Genomic DNA, 20,075 nt, shown 5'->3' on the forward strand with positions numbered 1-20,075 from the left:
GTCCTCTCCCTGTGCACACACATTCTTCTTCTCACTGAAATAATCTGTGTTGGGGTGAAACTCTGTGGGTTCAATCCAGACCAAACTAATGTATGTGAGCATGGGCTTTTATGAGGAGAATAGCAAACACATTTCAGAGCATGTCAAATATGTTCCCTATCTAAAGGGCATTAGGGAAGGGGCAGCAGCCAGAACTGAATATGCATTTGCTGTTAGTGTCAGAACAAAGGAAGGTTTTCTTCCCTTCATGGTATGGGCAAGTCCTGTTGGCCAAACACGCTTAAACTATGCATCCAAGTTTCCATAGAAACCTCTTTGCCTTGTATTTGCAGAGGAGAAGGTTGTAACAGTCTAAATGTCAGGTCAAAAACTGGCTCAGCTCGGTGCTGGGTTTCTGTGCTGGAGCTGGGCTTGTGTTTTCATACGTAACTTAACTGGACTCCCCACAGTTTATGGTGTGCAAATCTTCTGAATGAAAACTTAAACAGCATGTGGTCTCTGAAGTGCTTCACTTTCAGTTTAGAAATGCACTGTAAAAATAAAATACTTATTGCTTCAGTAATTAAGACTTCCATGTTTATCAGACCCAAACCACTAGAAGGTAGAAAAGGATGTTGCCATTGTTGGGAGCTTTATTGTTTGAATGTGCTCATCTCTTCAGCTGTCCTGCAGAATGGGTGGATGAAGGCAAAGATCTGTGTCCTAAGGGTATTTTTCTAGTGTCTCTAAATATCTCCAAGTGACACCCATGCTGCCCCTGTGACTAATCAGATTCCTAGATCATAGCTGACCTCTGCATTCTGAGACCTATTTCCTCTGAACCTGCCTGCCCCTTGAGCCCATCTCAAGCTGTGGTGGGGGGAAAAGAAGAGGAAATTAAATGTGATTTCTGTATTGCTATGTAGATTTAAAGGCTGCTTCTGTTTTCTTGTGGTTGCTTTGCAAACCAGAGCTTTCTTAGTGACTCTGTGAAGGCACTCAGTGTGTGTCAGGGTGAGCTCCAGCAGCTTCTGAAAAAAATAATCACTTCTGTCATCTGTGAGATCAAAAGGAGCTGAGAAAGGGAGATACATCCTGTCTTCAAACCCACATTAGCAGGTTAATGGTACAAACTGGGGACTGTGCCTAGACTTATCCGTAAAATGTCACTTAATTGGGAAATGGGCAAATAAAATTCCTTTCACAAGTCCCTGGAGCATGGTTAGAAGCTTGACTGAAAAATGTGCATAGAGCTGCATGTCCTCAGTCCCTGGAAAATTCATGGTTTTGTTACAAATTTTATTCTTCTTTGCCCATCCTCAGGTGACGTTTATTAGTCCTCTTGCAAATTACCTTAATCTAAAGATGACAAGTTCTAATAATAAAATAGCAGCAAATCTTCCTATCTACAAGTAATTATGTCCCTGCCTACTGTACACATTTGTCACCCGAACGTAGGAGCCCCTTGATGTTGCCACAGCCCTGTAATTTATATATATGAATATTCTATGATGGGAGTGGGACAGATGGCTGGAAATTCTGCTTCAGAATAACATTTTCATGTAAATTATGCACTGTTTTGGCTTTACGTGGGGAGAGGAAGGTGGCTCTCGAGATGTGCTCAGCTAATTGTCAGCCATCAGCAATTAGATGTTTCCCTCCTTCATTCTTCCCTCTCCCCAGGAGCAGGAAGACAACTGTAGGGAAGGTGAAATTTTCAGCTGTTGTAACACAGTCCTGTTTCACTGATGATGATCCATACCAGCAAAAGATCTGGCCTGCACAGTTCCCAAAGGCACACAGTGGTTTTCTGTCTCTCTTACTCCTTGTTGTGCTGTTTTGCCTGGGTGAGCAGGAGTCCTTAGCTTGGCTGCTTCCTTGCAAACTCATCGCAGCGTTAGTGGAACGTTTTGCTAAATGTGTTTGTGGAAAGTGTCATTAAACGTCTGTCTCCCAAAATAGCTTAATGCCAGCACGTTCAGTCTGTGGGCTAACAAATCTGTGAATGTTTTCAGTCTTAGTCAGTGGCTTTATAAAGTATAATCTCTTGCCCCACCAATCCCCCCGGGAAGGGGGAGGGAGGGAGAGGTTGACAAGCCCAGTTTTTTGGCAGCAGAAGTCAACAATTAGAATGCACAGGGAAATAATTTTCAAAAAACAATACTTGCCAGAGAAAGAGTCCTCGGGCAGCCTGAGCTGGTTGCTGTGTTTCCTGGCTGCCATGGAGGAGCTGTGCTGGCAGGGATGGGCAGTGATGGCCCCCCTAGCCTGTTCCCGGGGGATCCAGCCCCTGTCTGGCTCCTCTGAGCTGCTCCTTCCCTCTCTGATGGGTTTGCTCTTCCCCTGCCTTCCAAAACTGGCTTTACAAAGCAGTTGTCAGTATTTTCTTTTTCCTTTCTTGTAATGTTGTATTTCTTTATCATCTTAACAGGTCAAAGGACTGACTGCTCCCTTGCCAGGTAGGTGTGGCTCAGGGAATCATTTTTTTTAAGGAAAATCGGATGCAAATTGGTTGCTGCCAATTCCAGATCAGGTACCAGCCCAGGAGATGTATCTGTTAGAAAAAGATATTAATTTAGCTATTATATAACCAAATTACTACTAGTTAATATGGCTTTGAACACCACCATTATTACCTGCATCAGTGCAAGGTGGTGGTGCAGCTTCTACATATGCTCAGTAACCTCTGGTCAGCTGAGTAATTAATATTTCTTTTGCTGCAGCATCTGCTAAAGCACCTCTCCTTGCTGCTGCCACAGCTGTGGCTGTAGCCCTGCTGGCAGGGCTGCCTGGTGCAACAGGCTGGCAGACTGATCAAAATAACCAAGGGGAGGGAGAAGAAAAAAAGTTAGAAGGAGAACCTGCACTTTTTGTTGCCCCAATGCACTTGATCCAGATCTGGAAGGGATGGGCAGGTGTGAGAAACTGTGTCATTTGGCACACTCACCCAGAGAAGTGATCTTCAAACTAAGATTTTAATGGACACATTTGTGTATCTGCAAGGGAAAAGAGCCCCTGGCTCTGCAGTGTTTGTCCCATGGTTGGTGTAGGGGCTGAGTAACGTAAACCAGAAAACTCTTTATCCCATTGATACTCTCTGCTCTGCCCTGGAAGGGGATTGCAGCAGGATTGAGGCTATGGAGAATAAACTTTTCATTTATAATTAGGACCAATCACAGAACCATAACTAAGCTTCTCCTGATGGGGCTTTTATAAAACATGACAAATCTCCATCTCCAAATTGATGGATTCAGGGGCCTCTGCTGGGCACGAGGAGCTGGAGCAGGGGCTGTGCATCATCCTGCCTGGTTAACAAAAGGAAGGTGATTACTGCTGAGCTGGAGGCTTTACTACTTTTCACACTCCTTGCAGCAAAGCAAAGTTGACAGGTCCTAATTAGAGCCTGACATCTGTAATAATAAAATATTATTCATCATGAAACAATTTTAAATATCAAAGAATTGCTACTGCTAATAGTTTAAAATAGACCTTATTGTCTGTGACAGCCCCTGGAATCTGAATTCTTTTTTTTTCATTCAGTTTTTGATTTTTCTAAAAGGAATTTCCCCTGAATTAACACATTGTACAGTCTTTTTAAAACTCCCAGTTCTAATCACCTTATTTATTATTCAGGAGCCATCTGCCCTAGCAAGGAATTGGCTCAAATGATACATTAGGGCCTCTCTACTATTATCTCTCATGCTTCATTTTTACAAGAAACTATAGGAATTTTAAACCCAGTAATAAATTTGGAGGGAGAAGTCCTGGCAAAGGAAGGTGCCTTTTCCTATTTCTCCACCATTAATGTCTACCAAGATCAATACATGACACCATCATGGTTTGTCCTGAAAAGGCTTAGCCTGGCTAGTGTGTGCTGAGGTTTGAGGGAGTTTGTTTTATTTATTTGCTTGAATTCTTATCAGAAACTCCAATAAAAGATTCCTGACTGGCAGCTGTTAACAGCACTGGAGGAACCAGCTCCTTCCCACCTGCTTTTCCCTGTTGTTGAGTGGCTCTTTCAGGGGAGTGTTATGTGCAATTTATAATAAACTTCATCTTGAACGAGGAGCCCTATGAAACACATTTCCATATGGTTGAAATTAAAATGTCAAGGGTAATCTTTTGTCAAAGCAGTGGACTCCCTTGTGTCTATTTCAGGTTTTTAGTGATTTAAAGTCACTTAAAGTCTTTCTGAAGTTCTGTAAATTGAATGAGACTAAGTCAGTATGATTGACTTGTGTATCTGGCTCCTTCCCCCCTCCAAAATACGGATGGTTTGGAATAACAAATGAAGGGGAATGATGGTAGTAGAGGATTATCTTGACTTTTCTCTCTGTTTTTCCCTCCTGCACCAATGGGTGGTTCTGATCTCAGTGGCAGGCGCAGCTCCACCGTGCGGAAGCAGGTAATTCACATTTCCTCAAGTAACAGACCAGGGATATGTGTGTGTTTGTGTAGAGAAGGATCGAAGGAGAATGGGGAAGTGTTTTTATCCTCCCTCCCTCTCTTTCATGGACCTTTTCAGTCTTGTTCAAGCAGAACTGCTCGTTCAGTAACTGAAATCAATGCAACATGGACTCACAGCCTTCACTCCTTTGCTTTGATGAGAATTTAAAATGGTTTTACTCTGTGTTTTGACAGACCTTGAACCAAAAAAAATCAAACAGCCTTGAGCTGTCTGGACAATCACAGTTTAAGAGTTTCATGCTCTTGTTCCTTTGTCCCCTTTCCCTGTATTTTCACTGGTAGCCCACTGCAGGGCCATTAAACCAGTAACCACTCGCTTGTTGTGCCCTCTTGTAATAAAGACTTAGCACAGCAATTCTCTGGTTTCCTGCCTGTGGTGGATAATCTGTTACTTTCTAGTACCTGATGAGCTAAAATACGTTTCATTTTTCCCTCCACTTCTCCCCTCACTCTGCATTCTGACTGCTCTTCTCGTTTACATTTCTCTCTGCACAGGATTCCTCCCAAGCCATTCCCCTGGTCGTGGAGAGCTGCATACGATTCATCAGCAGACATGGTGAGTTTGTGGACAAAAGGTGTCATGTGGTGTTGCAATAAAATGAGCAGTGATGTAGAAGCCTTCTGAAAATGTTCAGAGTAGCTCAGGACACGGTGCTTGTGCAGAGACTGCAATATGAAGAAATTATCGCTGACTTTTTGGCTGTGTGTGTGGTCGCTCTTCAAAATGGTTATTGCAAATAACTGACCTTGTAAATGTTGTTCTTCCAACAATATCCCTTTGTTTCTTGTAAAAAAAGGTTCCCATCTCATTCCTTCTCTCCACTCACCTTGCTCTGAGCCCTGCAATGTGGCCTTCACAACAATAATCGTGCTCTCCCTGGAGGAGGAGTACTCCAAGTATTTGAATGCAGGAGGTCAAGCAGTGGATTAATTGCTTGCTTACTGCTGCAGTGAGATGATTTATACCCGTCTCAAAGGTTAACTTCACAGCCTTGAATGCTGTGAATGGTTGTATATGTTTATTGGAATTTGTTTTCTTTTTTTAATCAGTATCATTTGTCAGTAGCATGTGAAACAGCTGTTAATTAACATCTTTAGAAAGAGGTTGAATTTTTCTTCATTAACCAAGACACAGAGCCAGATAGTAGGTCCTGTTTCATTCTCCTTGTTTAACTACCACTTTAGAAACTATAATCTGGAGTCCCATTCTCATCATCAGTTGGAAGAACCAAGTGCTATAATCCTTCAGGAAGGCTGTACTTGGACATTTGCTGGAAAAAATCACTGAAACCACATTGCAAAGTGAATCAAACTGGGGCCATCAGGAGATTTTATTTTTTAGACTCCTTCCTGGGTTAGCTTAGATCCCCAACAGAAAGATTTTCCAACAGAGTCAACTGGTTTTTGCTCTGGAGGTCAGATCATGCCCTTGCAGGTACAGTTTGTAATTAGAGTGTGCTTTTATTCAAGTCCACTTTAGGCAGAAGGAATTATAAAACTGCCTGCCTGATGCACTGGCACTGCAGGAAGGAGTCTTGTTAGAGGTAGCCTGACATTTCAGTGTGTTTTGCTGTGTAGGTGTGGGGTGAATGTCATTTTCATTCTTGCTTCTCTGCACTTGGGATTATTCCTTTGCACTGTTCAGAGCTGTGTGTCACAGCACAGCCACAGCCACGTGTGGTGAAGGTTTTATTGCCTTGTGGTAATAACAGTGGCAGAAATGGAAAGGAAGAGGCTACAGATGAGTTCAAGAGAGCTTATTAATTTATAGCCATTCTTATAAATATAACAGGGCTCCTTTACTTGTCTCTCAAGAAGCTCCACCTGGAGAACTGTGTCCAATTCCAGAGCCCCCAGCACAGGAAGGACATGGAGCTCCTGGAGAGAGTCCAGAGGAGGCCACAAGATGATCCAAGGGCTGGAGCAGCTCTGCTCTGGAGACAGGCTGGGAGAGTTGGGGTGTTCAGCCTGGAGAGGAGAAGGCTCCAGGGAGACCTTAGAGCACCTTCCAGTGCCTGAAGGGGCCCCAGGAAAGCTGGGGAGGGGCTTGGGACAAGGGCAGGGAGGGAGAGGACAAGGGACAATAGATCAGAACTGAAAGAGGGGAGATGTAGGTGAGACATGAGGAAGAAATTCTTTGCTGTGAGGGTGGTGAGACCCTGGCCCAGGTTGCCCAGGGAAGCTGTGGCTGCCCCATCCCTGGCAGTGTTGAAGGGCAGGTTGGATGGGGCTTGGAGCAACCTGGGCTGGTGGGAGGTGTCCCTGCCCATGCAGGGGGGTGGGACTGGATGATCTTTAAGGTCCCTTCCAACCCATACCATTCTGTAATTCTATGACTGTGTTGCTGCATTCCCTGCTTCAGGAAGTTGACAGTTAAAAGGCTTGAAGGAACTGGAGTTGATTTCCTTGCCACGTGCTTTGTTCATTAGTTGATTGGTAACGGTTCTTGCTCATCTTACAAAACTGCTGTGGTGGCAGCAGCACAAGGGAACATCTTGCCTCCTTGGTAATTGGTTTTAATGACGTTGCTAATGCTTAGTTCTTAAAAAGAATGTCTTAAAGACTATCCTAAAACCCCAGCTAGCAGGTCATGCTGGGGTAATTAAATGCTTCCGTTTCAACTGGCTGATTTGCTCTGGGCCTTGGTGAAATGGCTCTTGCAAAATAAACTGCTTCATTGTGGAGTTAGCCATATTTTACTTGTGGCTGATGTACTGTTAGTTTATGACTTTCTCTGGGTTGTAAAATCCTTAGGGGATCCTTCAGGGTAAAAGACAACATTTGTGGCTGTTATAACCCAGTTATTCCGTCAGTTTGTGACGAAGGGTTAATATTTTTTCTGCATGGTGCTGAGGCCTGTTTTTACATATTCTTTATGTGTCTGGACATAGAAGGAAAAGACAGCTTTTAAACCAATATACTTTTACCTGTAGTGCTCAGGTTTCCTTTATCTTAAGTGCTGTAGCTGGTGAATGTGCCAGCTTCTTTTGTCTTATTGTTGCCAACATCTCTTATTGTCTTACAGGTTTGCAGCATGAAGGAATATTCAGAGTGTCTGGGTCACAAGTTGAAGTCAATGACATAAAAAATGCATTTGAAAGAGGTAAGGAGGATCTCAGAAATTATTGCCAAACATTAATTTGTTTCCCTGTTCTGGTGTGGAGAGCTTTTGAACGTCGCTTGCTGTATTTTGCTCCTTTGGTTTCTGTGTAGCCCACACACTTTTCTAGTGCTCATTAACCTTGAATCCTCAGGTCCTTGGCCTTATGCTTTATATCTGGTAGAGTGTCTGTGTAGTAAATATCCTGACTTCAATCTTCTCTCATGTCTGATAGTTTATTGATTATTTGTAACACTAAAGGTTATATAGAATTCCATTATTGTGTGTAACTGCATTATCCTGCTGTATTTCCAAATAAGCTGCTAGGGACTAAAATCCTGTGTTTTCCATGTTCTTGGGGCACAGCCTGGCTGCATTTCTTCTAAATATCAGCAAGTGAGAGAGTAAATTTCAAGACACTGTTAACTTGATGTAGCTTTTAATAGATTTGATTTTCTCTCAGAAAACCATTCCATACAAAGGCAAAGAGCAGCTGGGAGCCTCCTGACTCATCAGCTTCTAGCTGGGCTGTTCCCCCTAGCAGAGCAGGTTCACAAGAGCTTTGCTCCTCAGGCAGTCCTTGCAGCCCTTCTCCCCAGTCTTGCTTGGCTCTCTGAAAACAACAGGGCTCATGTTAATTCCCTGAATGCATCACTCTCAAAGAATATAGTTAGTGTGTTTCTATGCTTGTTGGAAGAGATGAGCAGTAATTACTCATGCATAGCAAGTTTATTTTGGGAAGAGAGGAGTTGCATGTACAGCATGGCTGAAATTTGGCATTTAATTTCACCTGTCTTCATCTCCACCTAAGAATTAAAATCCTCAAGAAGGGAGGATGCAGAAATGTGTGTCATAGGCTGCAGATAAAGGCTTGATAGCAGAATGAAAGAGTTGTGTTTTTTTTTTAAATAAAAGGAAATCCCAGTCATCTTGGGACAATAGCCAGTTGTTCCAGCACTAACATGCAGAATTAAAAAGGTGATTTTGTTTTCTTCATCTCACTTGTCTCTGTAAAACATATGATATACAGAACTGACAAAGTTAACAATAACCTCTCTGCAGTTTATTACTTCCTCCAGAGCCCTTGGTGGCAGTTAATATCAAGGATATGCTCTGGTTTGTAGTGGCCCATTTATTATCCTGTGTGTTATGAAGATAATAGGCAAGCTTTGGTAATCTCAGTCACATAATGGATATACATAGCTTCAATTTGAGGATTGCCCCATCATTAAATCTAATTATATCTGATAGGGAGCTTTCCCTAGGGAACAACTCCTTAAGTGGGCATCTTCTCTTTTGTAGTACAGGCAAACTGGCATATCTGCACTGACACATTATCTGTCCCAGAAACACTCCCTCCCCCCACTTCAGAGCAGGCTGTCTGTGTCCTGCTGAGCCAGGGGCAGGATGCTCAAGGGCCTCTTGCCTGTGCACTGCACCCCCCTTAGTGCCAGCTGTGAGGCTGCATGGAGACCCACTCCTGGTCTTACATGGTGTTCACCTCCCTGGGGGATCTGTCAAGTTCAGGCCCTACCAGAATATCTGGAGCACAGAGCCTGGGGGTGTTACTGCTGCTTTAGGAGGTGATGGTGATGGTTTTAAACTGAAATAGGGGAGATTTAGGTTGGACATTAGGAAGAAATTATTCACCATCAAGGTAGGAAGGCACTGGCCCAGGTTGCCCAGGGAAGCTGTGGCTGCCCCATCCCTGGAGGTGTTCAAGGGCAGGTTGGATGAGGCTTGTGCAGGTGGGAGGTGTCCCTGCCCATGCAGGGGGTTGGAACCTGATGATCTTTAAGGTCCCTTCCAACCTTCACCATTCTATCATTCTGTGATCTGTGATTTTTCTTCCCTGTTTTTCTTTGCTTGTCATGAAGGGGAAGACCCATTGGCTGGAGACCAGAATGACCATGACATGGATTCAATAGCAGGAGTTCTGAAGCTCTATTTTCGGGGGTTGGAGCACCCTCTCTTCCCCAAGGATATCTTCCATGATCTAATTGCCTGTGTCAGTAAGTATATGGAGATCTGAAAAGATGCAGGATTACTTTTTCCAATCTCATCTTCCACTTTCTTCTTTTCCCCTCCCCCTGTTTCCTGACTCCAAAATAATCTTTTTAAGGTTACTTTGGTTGGGTTTGTGTTGCACTGGTGTCCTAGTCTCTGTCAGCCAGAGCCTGGGCACTTACCTGCTTACAGCCATCCTTATTCTGGTAGCAATTTTTTCGTGAGTGAGCAAGGAACTAGAAATGAATAGATTTCAAGGTCTGTGTCATTGATTTTTCTGCAACATTCCTTCCAGCTTCATAACATGGAGAAACCATCTGTGGACTCCTGTTGAAGAATGTCAATCTTTAAGGCCCTCACAGTCAAGTTATTAACATTTTTTGGTGGTTTCTGAAGGTGGTTCTGGTAGGCAGAGGGTTGTTTGTGTGTGTTGTACATGAACAACCTAATTTTAACGGCCTGACTATTGCCATGTCCTTCAGAATCAAAGAATGATTCTATTGTCCAAGTAGTGAAGTGGCCTTTGAGGTTGGCAGCCTTTGAAGTGGAGCAGAAGATAGCTGCTTCTGAAATGGTTTGTGGTTTTCTTCTCCTGATAAATGCATTTACAGAGCTGAATTCATATTATACGAAAAGAAAAATCTGCTTCCAAATAAGTTCTCCCTTCTGAGATGATTTATGCTGCCCACTTATTTCTCAGTAGGCTGCTGCACACAGAGCTTTTTGCCTCACCCTTTAACTATGTTAATTTTCCTTTGAGTGTTATACAATTTCTTTTTTAAACACCCACCTTTCTAAGCTAACTTGAATGAGCTATTGTGCCAGAACTATTGGAACAGATGACATCCAGTGCTCCCACGCTGGGAAGGAACTTGCAGTGAAGTTTCATGTGTTCAGGGACCTTCATTATCAGAGGCTTCACCAGCAGGTTCTGCAGCCTTTGCATTCCTAGGCGGTGCTGGAGGAGCTGGGAAATGGGCAGACCCTTCTTCCTTCCTCCTGCTGCTCTGCTGGATTCCCTTCTTCATACTTGGCCCAGGAACCATCCGTAGTATCCTGGTTGCATTTGGGCTTGGTGGCAAGTTGTGGGTCTGGTGGTAGGATGATTCTGTGGTGCTCTTGCTTCCTTTCAGCAATGGATAATTTACAAGAGAGAGCTCTCCACATCCGGAAGGTGCTTCTGAACCTGCCCAAGACCACTCTGATTGTCATGAGATACCTCTTTGCATTCCTCAATCAGTGAGTATCCCTGAGAGCACCATGGCCCTGCTGTAGGACCTGGTGTAAACATGGTAAATGGTAGAACCAGCCTTTCCACTGCTGGGTGTGATTCCATGGCAGTCTGCTGTGTACCTGCCTTCCCAGGCTTCTCAGCCCTGCTGAAATCCATCCTGATGATACAAACACAATCTCAAAGGGGTTCCAGAAATGAAAGTGAATAATATTCTCCAGCAGGTGATGATGATTATATTGTTTTCTGCTCTTAAGCCTCCTCCCCACCTCTGTCTTTTGCAGTTTATCTCAGTTCAGTGAAGAGAACATGATGGATCCCTACAACTTGGCCATCTGCTTTGGGCCAACACTGATGTCTGTGCCTGAAGGTCATGATCAGGTCTCTTGCCAAGCTCATGTCAACGAATTGATTAAAACCATCATCATCCAACATGAGAACATCTTCCCAGGACCAAGGGAGCTGGAGGGTCCAGTCTATAGCAGAGGTGGAAGCACTGAGGATTACTGGTATGATAGATACCACTGAGGAGAAAATGAAGGGGTGGATATTTATTTACAGCTTAGCATGCTACAGCCATGGGCTCTGTATTGTCTAATTCTGGATTCAAGCATCTGGCCCAGACTTTCAGAGTTCTGTTTTATGAAAGAGAGGATGGCTCTGGGATCTCTGGAAGGTCATCAGCTTAAAAGAAATTAGCTGGTAGAAAGTAGCTATTCCGTTGTCAAAACCTGGCTCACATATATTGAAGGGCAAGGTTGTGTAGGGAATTTCTTGGATGTTCTGGTATAGTAGTAGCTGCCAAAACCAATCTCTTTCTTCAGCCTTTCTATTTTCTCTTGCTTTGGCCTTTTTTCGCTTCCTGCTTGTCTTTTGAGTGCCTTTGCTGCAGACTCAGGGGTCACTGGCAGCTGAACCTAGAAAGCCTGTGGCATGGTTTAATTTTCAGGGCAGCACTGATAGTGGGGGAGGGAGGAGGGAGGAATGCAAAATCACTGTTTCCATCCAGCTTAAAGCTCCAGAGGCCTGGCCGTGTGTTCAGTCTGAAAAGCCACATCTGGAAACAATTCAGCCAGAGCGGCTCCTGTCATCTGGGGTGGAAGGTTGGGGAGTGGGGGAAGGAAAGGAGGTGTTTTCTTTCCTACTGGCCAAGCTGATCTCTCCCTCTGAAAATGAGGAATGTGAAATTGTGTCCCGCTTCTCCCCCCCCATCCTTCTCTCCTCCAGTGTCCCAGGAATGCAAATGATTATTTTCATATACTAAAATAAATACATTTTACAAATGAAGTCACTCTGGTGACAGAGCTACCCTTGTTTCCCTGCCTTGTTTCAGAGCAGCTTTAACTGTCAGCTCAGTCCCCATCCATGTGGTGCAGAGAGGCTCCTCCACACTCACTGCTGCACACCCAAGACTTGCCAGGGCCTCTTTTGGAAATTCTGTTAGTTTTACCCTTCGTTCTGATGGGTTTAGCTGATGTTGTATGTGAAGGAATTGTAGAGGAAACAAAATTAAGAATCCTTATGACCTTTGAAAAACACATTAACTTAGACAAGAGGTTTTGTCCCGTAAAGTGAAGGGAATGAAAATGTGCCATGTTCAGGACACTCAGTGTGGGTGACACTTCAGTGTGTAGGAGGCAGAATGTCCTGGAAGGTACTATCAGTTTTCTGAAGGCGTTTGGTCTTTCTTCACTGCCCTTCCCATCCCCTCTGCCCTGAGAGCCTGATAAGCAGAGGAGGGTAGAAGCAAGGAAGGGAGACTGTTTCAGAACGTCAGAGCATCTGGTTCCCATTCAAGCCCTCTCATAGCCCTGGTATTTAGATGGTTGTTACTTATTGCCCATAGGGTTCAAAACAGTGGTAGCAGCAGAGTGAGTGTGTTGTTCAGCTGGTTCCTCAGGGAACAGAGCCCTACCTTTGTCATTGCCTGGTGCCACTGCTGGGCTGAGTCCCTCAGTGCCAGGGAACCCGCAGCCGGTGCTTGGAGCAGAGGCTGGACCAGCTGCCTCGGGCAGAGGAGGGCAGGGCCAGGCTCAGAGCTGATGACAAACTGGGAGCTGTGCTGCAGGCAGCTTTGGAATGCTGCCTGGGAGTCAAACCTGGGACTGCACTGCATCTGTCTGGCCATCTGAGAGTAGATGAGGGCAGTGTGGGAGAGTCCAGGAGTCCTGCAAGGGAGACTGCTGGAGTCGCAGGGACGAGGACACGTTATAGGTGCTCAACTTGTTCTGCATTCCCCTGGCAATATAGGTTGGTGGCACTTTTGGAGCCCTCAGGGTTGCAGCATCCCAGGGCCCACACAACAGACAGGTTTTTTTGGTGGGCAGTGCTGTTGGAGGCACGGGCAGGAAGAGGTCTTTGTGCTTTATTTGGATCCCTGGTGTTGGCTGAACGCGACGTTACTTCCCAGTCTGTGTGAAACTTGAGCCCTCAGTGCTGTGCGCCTCTCGGGGAACCACCATTTGGCTTTGAGTTCTTCTGTAAACTTTATTAAGTAGCATAAAGGCTTTGCAAAGGACGGGAAAGGTTGATTCCCAGGGTACTGACTCAGAAGGTGGTGGGACAGCTTTGTGTCATGTGGATTAGGCACACTGAGATGCCAGGATTACCCAAACATTTTACCCCTTTTTTTCTCCTCTTGAAAGGCCTGGAGGAGGTAGATCACAGGGGCAGCAGCCATGATCACTTCCTGTAACCATTGCAAGGCCAAAACAAGGGCTGAAGTTATTACTTTTGTTTTTTTATTTTTGTCTTTATCACTTTAGCAGCAACATCTGGTGAGATGAGGAGTGAGCACTTGAGTTCTTCTAGCAGGGGCAGGCAGGGCAGGCAGTGGTGCCAGCTGGCAGCAGGTCTGCAGAGCTGCTTGGGAGAGGCAAGGGATCCTCCTCCAGTTTCCTTTCTGTCCTGAGGGAACTGCTCCTGTAGCTTCTTACAAAAACATAACCTCTGGTTGCCACTTGTTGTCTATTGATCCTTTCAGAGCTTTTCGTCATGCAAAACATAAATGAGCTCTGCTGGTGGCTGAGGTGCTCTGTAAATAAAGATTGCAGGCAATTGATCTGGCCCTGGGAGTCGTTCAGTGAAATGAATGGGACAATTTAAGATTGTGACAAAAGGGAAGGAGGGAGATGACAAACTCAGACCTGGAAACAGCATTATGAATTGAGAAGTAATTTCCCCCAGGAAGTGGCAGGTATCTCATCAGTCATCTAATGAGCTAATTAGAGCAATGGAGAATACAGCTGAGGGAATAATTCTGGCATGGCAGAGAGGAGCTAGACCCAACATGCTCTATGACTTCTGAATGTCTCCAGAGGTCCAGGTTATAAGATCTGAAGTTGGACTTTCCTGATAGTCTGCAAAAGACGTTTGGTTTATTTGAAGAAATAAGAGCTTGGCTTGGCTTTAGACATGCTAACTTCAGTATGTGCAAACGCATCCAGGTGGCTGTCACAGTGGAACCTAGACATGGACTTCCATTATGGATGTTCCTAGTTATCTTTGATTTTTGTAAATGAGCAAACTCAATTTGTACCAGTCTAAAGTATCTTCTTTGTTTCCTTCTGTTGTAGTGAAAGTCCTCACGGAGAGAGAGCCTCAACAGAAGACTCTGTGCAGGATGTTACAGCTGAACACCACACCAGTGATGATGGTATGCAGAGTCTGTTAACTCCTTGGCTAACTGGTACAACCTGCTGTGAGGGAGACAGAGGAGATAGTGCCTTGCAATTTAAGTTCTAAGTTAGATCCAAAGTGAAGTTTAAATCAGAATAGTCACTTGAAACACCACACACAGCATTTGATGCCAAAAAGTAAAATCTTTAGAAGTTGCGTGGCTATTTTTGAAGTATTACTTTTTCAAGGGTGTCTTATCTTAGCAGCAGGCCTGTGCTTGACTTGCTTGAGCTCATCTGCACCCTAGAAGGATCTTAGAGTTGGAAGTCATGGGGAAAGCACAGATCCGAAGGCTGGGTGTGTTCCAGCATGTGCTCCTGCTCCCCTCTGCATGTTCCAGACACTTCCCATTTCAGGAGCTCTGGCAGGAGAGCTGTGAGTGCCTTAAGCCCCAGGGCTTCTGCTTTCAGGAAGCGACCAAAATAAAGTCAAAAACTGTTTGTCTTCCACTAGGAGCTCTGGCTTTAGGCTAGAAAGTCCTGGTGACCTCTCTCTCATTTTTTTGGGTCGTCTTTGGCAAACTCTGTCACTCTTTTTGTCTGATCAGAGAGAACTTCACAATATTTCCTAAGGAAAAGGTGTCACTGCAGTCTTGGAGAGTCTGTTGTTGATACTTGCTCTGCCTGCAGTGGGGAGCAGCTGCATGTGAGCCTCATCCAGAGCAGAAGAGAAGATAAAATAGTACATAGCTGATGTGAAACAGTGACCCCCAAAATACTGACCAGCATGTAAAGCAGACTGTCCAAAACAGGACAGAATATGTGGGATTTTTTCTTGGGTTTTGGCACCTTGCAATTGTCTAAGTAAATTGTGTGATGGTTTTACTTGTAATGGCTCAGTTGTACAGGTGGGAAGAAGACAGCATTCCCTTAAAATTAAATGGCATCCTTTTTGAGCTGGTCTTTAGGAATTTGCTCCATAGCCCTGCCATGTGCTCCTGTGCTGCCTTTTGCTCCCTTTCCTCCAGCAGTTCCCTGACAAACCTTTCCCGTGGCGTTGCTGTGCTCCTGCTGCCTTCATGGTGTTCACAAAGTGATAACAAAGGAAACAATGTTGAGCATTGCTAGAAACCCTGGAAAGCCAGTTCTCCCTTGGCAAGTTCCAGCACCCAGGGAACCTCACCAGGGTTGTTGGGAGGAAACACAAAGCCTGTGGGTGTGATCCCTGGGTTCTCTGTCTTGAGGACAGCATCCTTTCTGAGCAGTGTTGGCTTTTTAGGAGTGCATGAAAACATGTCCTTCCTGAGCTTGTACCTAAAGAAGGAGCAGTTTCATTGCTGAAACGAAGGAAAGGCTGATTCTTCCCACATCTGTAAAGGCTGGGACTGAAGCTGGAACACCATGGGCTCTACTTGTGTTCTTCCTATATGGGATTTCTAGGTTGCTCCTGTAGCTGCAAGGGCACAGTGATGGGAAAATGAGCAGCAAGAGATTAGAGGACAGTGTTTTACAGCCTCTGGAGCTAGATTACGTGGGGCCCCTGAGCAAGGTAAAATTTGGAGGTGTTTTGGATGGAGTTCTGCAACCTACATGGAATATTCCATAGGAAACATTTGGGAGGGAGTGTTTGGCACCAGAGTGGAGGAGGGAGCTGGGCCTCTGTCTCTTTGAGAGAGCAGCAAGGTTTGGTTAATTGATGACTCTCACACCCTTTTAATTACTCTGTGCAGTGTCACACCTTGGACACACTGCTCACAAGTGCAGGGTCCAGCCCTAGGACTCTGAGCCCGATGTTCTTAGGGTTTTGTCCTTCAGTCTTTAGATGTGACCAAGCACTTGCTCCTTTAGCTCTTCCCTGAGGCTGGCACTAGTGCTCTCAAATAAAGCCATTATCCAGCCACTGAAGGAAGGAATTGGTTTTTGAGGGGCAGGAAAGGCTGTGTTTTGCAGAGCATCTGTGCTGGTGACCATCAGCCTTGCTGTATGAGTGAGTGGACACTGGCTTGGAAGAGGCACGAGAGGTCAGAGATGCTGAAGGACAAGCAGGTCATACATCCATGAAATTATGTGTACGAGTGGAAAGACTTTAAACTGCTGCTTTCCTGCCTGGGCTGTCAGACTGGTAGGGATGGTTGTTTAGCTTAGCCTTATTGCTCTGTACTTGCACAGCATAAGTGTAGTAGGAAAAAGCTACTGGAAATTAGAGTCTAAAAATCACTTCTCTGGACGAAAGCCAGAGTCCTAAAAAGCAAATTGGAAACATAAGAAACCTGAGTGCTGCTCTCATCTGGAACAATAAACACTTCTTAATGAAACAGATGGAATTTACAAAACCACACTCCCATCCCCTTCATAAATGGAGGGGGACACCAAAAAACAGCATGATTGGGTTTTTTTAGTGTTTAGCTGGCCCCAGAGGCAAAACAAGCAAGAGGAAAGAAGGAGCCAAGCCCAGGTAACCGTGTGCTCTGGGGAGGCTGGAGCCAGGTGGCTGTGGCAAGCTGCAAACCTGGGCCAGGCTTTCCTCAGCCTGGCAAATATCCCCCTGGGTGCTGAGGGTTGATAAGGGGATTCGTGTGAGGCTGATCACAGGCTGACTTGAACTCTGGGATTTGACAAAATTCTGAGCTCTCTGGTTTAGTAATGGAAAAAATTAATTGTTGAGGCTTCCATCAGTGTCCTGGATCCTGCAGTGCAGAACCTTCCTGATGCAGAGGAGATCTCAGGACAAAATGCTGTATCCTTTCTTGTCCTGGAAGAGAAACTGCAAATGTTTTTCCCCAGGAAAAAACTCCCATTTCCATGGACTGCTGGGCTGTGTCAAAGCTCCTTTAAAGTAATTAGAGGCTGAAGCCCACTGGGGCCCTGTGGCTGAGCTCATCTTCATTCCCCTGATGTCTGCCTAGAATTGGGAGCTGGCTTAATATATATTTAGACTCAACCAATGGCAGATTTTTTTAAGTCTTGAAAATAATCCATGTGAATTTCATATGGATTTTCTTGAATGTCTAAATGCCCATATTGTCCCTCTGTATAATACCAGAGTCCTCCAGGGACCCAGATTAGCAGCTGGATACAGGAACAGTGTGGCTGGAGCTCTTCTGTGAGTGTTTCAAGTTGGAGCAGTGGGATTTGGAGCCTGTGGCTTTGCTGGGCATGCACGGGGCAGCCCCAGAGCCCAGGGCAGCCCCAGCTCTCCTGATGGCTGCACAAACCACAGCAGAGGAGGCACTGAGTGTTTTCCCTCTCTTCTGTGACAACTGGATGAATAGCATGGCCTCCCACGGTGCCAGAATCCAGTCTCCTGGGTCAGGTGAACCTCACAGGCAGCAGAAGTTTCCTTCTGAATAGATGCTTTATTTCTGGAGCAGCTTGGGTTCAGAGGATGTTGCCCTCCCTCAATGCTAATAACAGTTCCTGCTTGTCTGCCCGGGAGGTTCAGTGTAGCTGCCTTTAAGAAAATGTACCTTAGGCAGATTTTGTCTGGGACATACCTGATTGCTACTCAGCTTTGAATTTTTATTTTATTTTAATGAGATACTAGTTGTGCCATTGCCACTTCCATCTTTGTATGCTTGAATTGCACTCTGGGGGCTTAAGACTTAGAAAATGTGAACGTGTCCCCCACGTAGAGATTAGGTAAATGCTGAAATTGCAGCATCCTCCTCTCATAGGGGTTCCCCTCTGAATCTTACTGCCTCAACCCTCTGCTGCCTTAAGAAGCAACACTTTATCCTCTCCCATGCTCTCCACATAAGCTGCATTTTGGTAGGTTTAAACCATTTAATACTGACCTGAGCCCGAGTGCTTAGTGAAATTTTGTTTATTCCCTTCTATCTCCTAGAGTGTGAGCCCATAGAAGCAATAGCCAAGTTTGACTACATTGGCAGGACTGCTCGAGAGCTGTCCTTTAAGAAAGGAGCTTCTCTCCTGCTCTACCAGAGGGCCTCAGATGACTGGTGGGAGGGACGTCACAACGGCATCGACGGCCTCATTCCTCATCAGTATATCGTCGTCCAAGACACGTATGTTACACTTTAAACCCACCTGCAAGATGGGTTTGCTTAAAACTCTGGTGTGGAATGGAGTGTGTTTGTGTCCAGATGTTGACACCAGGTGGGGAGAGTTTATCCTTCGACCTTCCCTGCAGGAAGGGAGCCCTTGAAACAAGGAGAGCTCCACAGAGGCACGGGTGTCCACATATATGGAAGCACCACGTAAAAATTGTTCTGAGGCTGCCAGGCTGTTAAATGATGCAGAGCTGGGTTCTCCAGGTTGCTCACAGAAATCAGGCTCTCTCATTTGAAAGTTATGATTCTTAAAAGAAAGATGCTAGCACAGTGCTCTTGTCCTGTACGTATGTTACATACACAGTGCTGCGCTGGGAAATCAGCGCTGTGTTTGCAATTCAGTGCTGCTGGTCCTGTTTTGGTTGTGATTTCCTTCCCTCCTCCTTCCTAGTGAGGATGGTGCCTCTGAGAGATCCAGTCCAAAGTCTGAAATAGAAATAAATTCTGAGCCACCGGAAGAAAAAGTGACTGCTAGAGCTGGTGCCAGTTGCCCAAGTGGGGGTCACGTCGCAGATATTTACCTTGCAAACATCAACAAGTAAGAACAGCCTTGCATTGTTTTACTTCACTGTCAAGATCTTGGTGATGTCTCCAGTAAAATATTTCCTTCCCTGAAAAAGATGAACCAACGAGTGCTGCCACTTTTATTCTCTGCTTCCCTCTCTTCTAACTTGCTGGCACTTTGCTGTCCTCTCTGTCTCTGTCACCAGCGTGGCCAATGCTCATTTAAAATCCCACTGGCTTCTCTTCCCTATCCCTGAGGTGCCATCTGTTCCCATTTTCCCAAATAAGTCCTATTTTGTAAGCTGAGCACACAGAAAAAGGGAGGGAAGTAGCAGAGTGAGTTTGTGTAATTCTGTGTTCCCATTCCTTGTTACGTTCTATGATTTGTTGTGTCTCGTTTACATTTAATGTGTTTTGTTTTATGGGGTGGGGGACAATTTCTGCAGAAAATAGTGGCACGTTCTCTGCTAAATGACATACCTGAAGTCCCACCATCTGGCATTGCCCGTAACATTCCTTCATCTCTCCAGCACTGCTCACCATAGGTTACTAACCATATGCTTGCAGCACAACAGCACACCCCCCTGTTGCTCTAACTTTTTCCTCAACCAGAAATTGTTACTTTAACCAACACTCAATATAATTTAAAAAAAATGGGAAATTAAGCTAGTAACAGACTAAATTTCTTGATCTGTTAATTATTCTAGAACTTATCCCCTTTATCTTCCTGATTATTTCCTTAGTATTAAAAACCCCCACATCTCCCTGTTGTGCAGTGAAGGTATTAATATGGTAATTGCAGTTTAATGGGAGTGGATATTTTTAACCTTCAGTTAATTTCACAGAGTGTAGTCTGTAAAGGCATGAACAGAGGTGCATTCTTTTTAAAGGTTTGGACCTGCTAATGTCCTACACAGAGCCTGGTCCTTTGGTTTTGGGAGTCAGCAGAGCTCAGTTGATAGCAGTGAAGCTTTGTTAATCTGCGTCAGCTTGGGTTCTGGGCTCTCTGTTAGGATATTTATTGTATGAGCCAATGAAGTGTTCCACCCTGCCAGTTATGGGAAGATTTGTGTAACGAACAGAGCTCTGTTGGAGCTTCA

General features: G+C 45.0%; 1 protein-coding gene across 3 annotated transcripts in view; it reads left to right on the top strand.

Annotated features, from left to right (window-relative positions):
• The window catches only part of SRGAP2 (SLIT-ROBO Rho GTPase activating protein 2), a 101,123-nt gene that overhangs the window by 71,174 nt on the left and 9,874 nt on the right, over positions 1-20,075 (top strand). For all 3 annotated transcript variants that reach the window (XM_051639002.1, XM_051639003.1, XM_051639004.1), the window contains exons 13-22: positions 2,411-2,438; positions 4,354-4,384; positions 4,942-5,002; positions 7,472-7,549; positions 9,424-9,558; positions 10,687-10,792; positions 11,069-11,293; positions 14,360-14,439; positions 18,246-18,426; positions 18,863-19,009. In XM_051639002.1, the coding sequence (XP_051494962.1) occupies positions 2,411-2,438; positions 4,354-4,384; positions 4,942-5,002; positions 7,472-7,549; positions 9,424-9,558; positions 10,687-10,792; positions 11,069-11,293; positions 14,360-14,439; positions 18,246-18,426; positions 18,863-19,009 (1,072 nt within the window). The remainder of the gene's footprint in view (positions 1-2,410; positions 2,439-4,353; positions 4,385-4,941; positions 5,003-7,471; positions 7,550-9,423; positions 9,559-10,686; positions 10,793-11,068; positions 11,294-14,359; positions 14,440-18,245; positions 18,427-18,862; positions 19,010-20,075) is intronic.

Source organism: Apus apus, chromosome 23 (genome assembly GCF_020740795.1).
Source record: "Apus apus isolate bApuApu2 chromosome 23, bApuApu2.pri.cur, whole genome shotgun sequence".
NCBI classification, from domain to species: Eukaryota; Metazoa; Chordata; class Aves; order Apodiformes; family Apodidae; genus Apus; species Apus apus.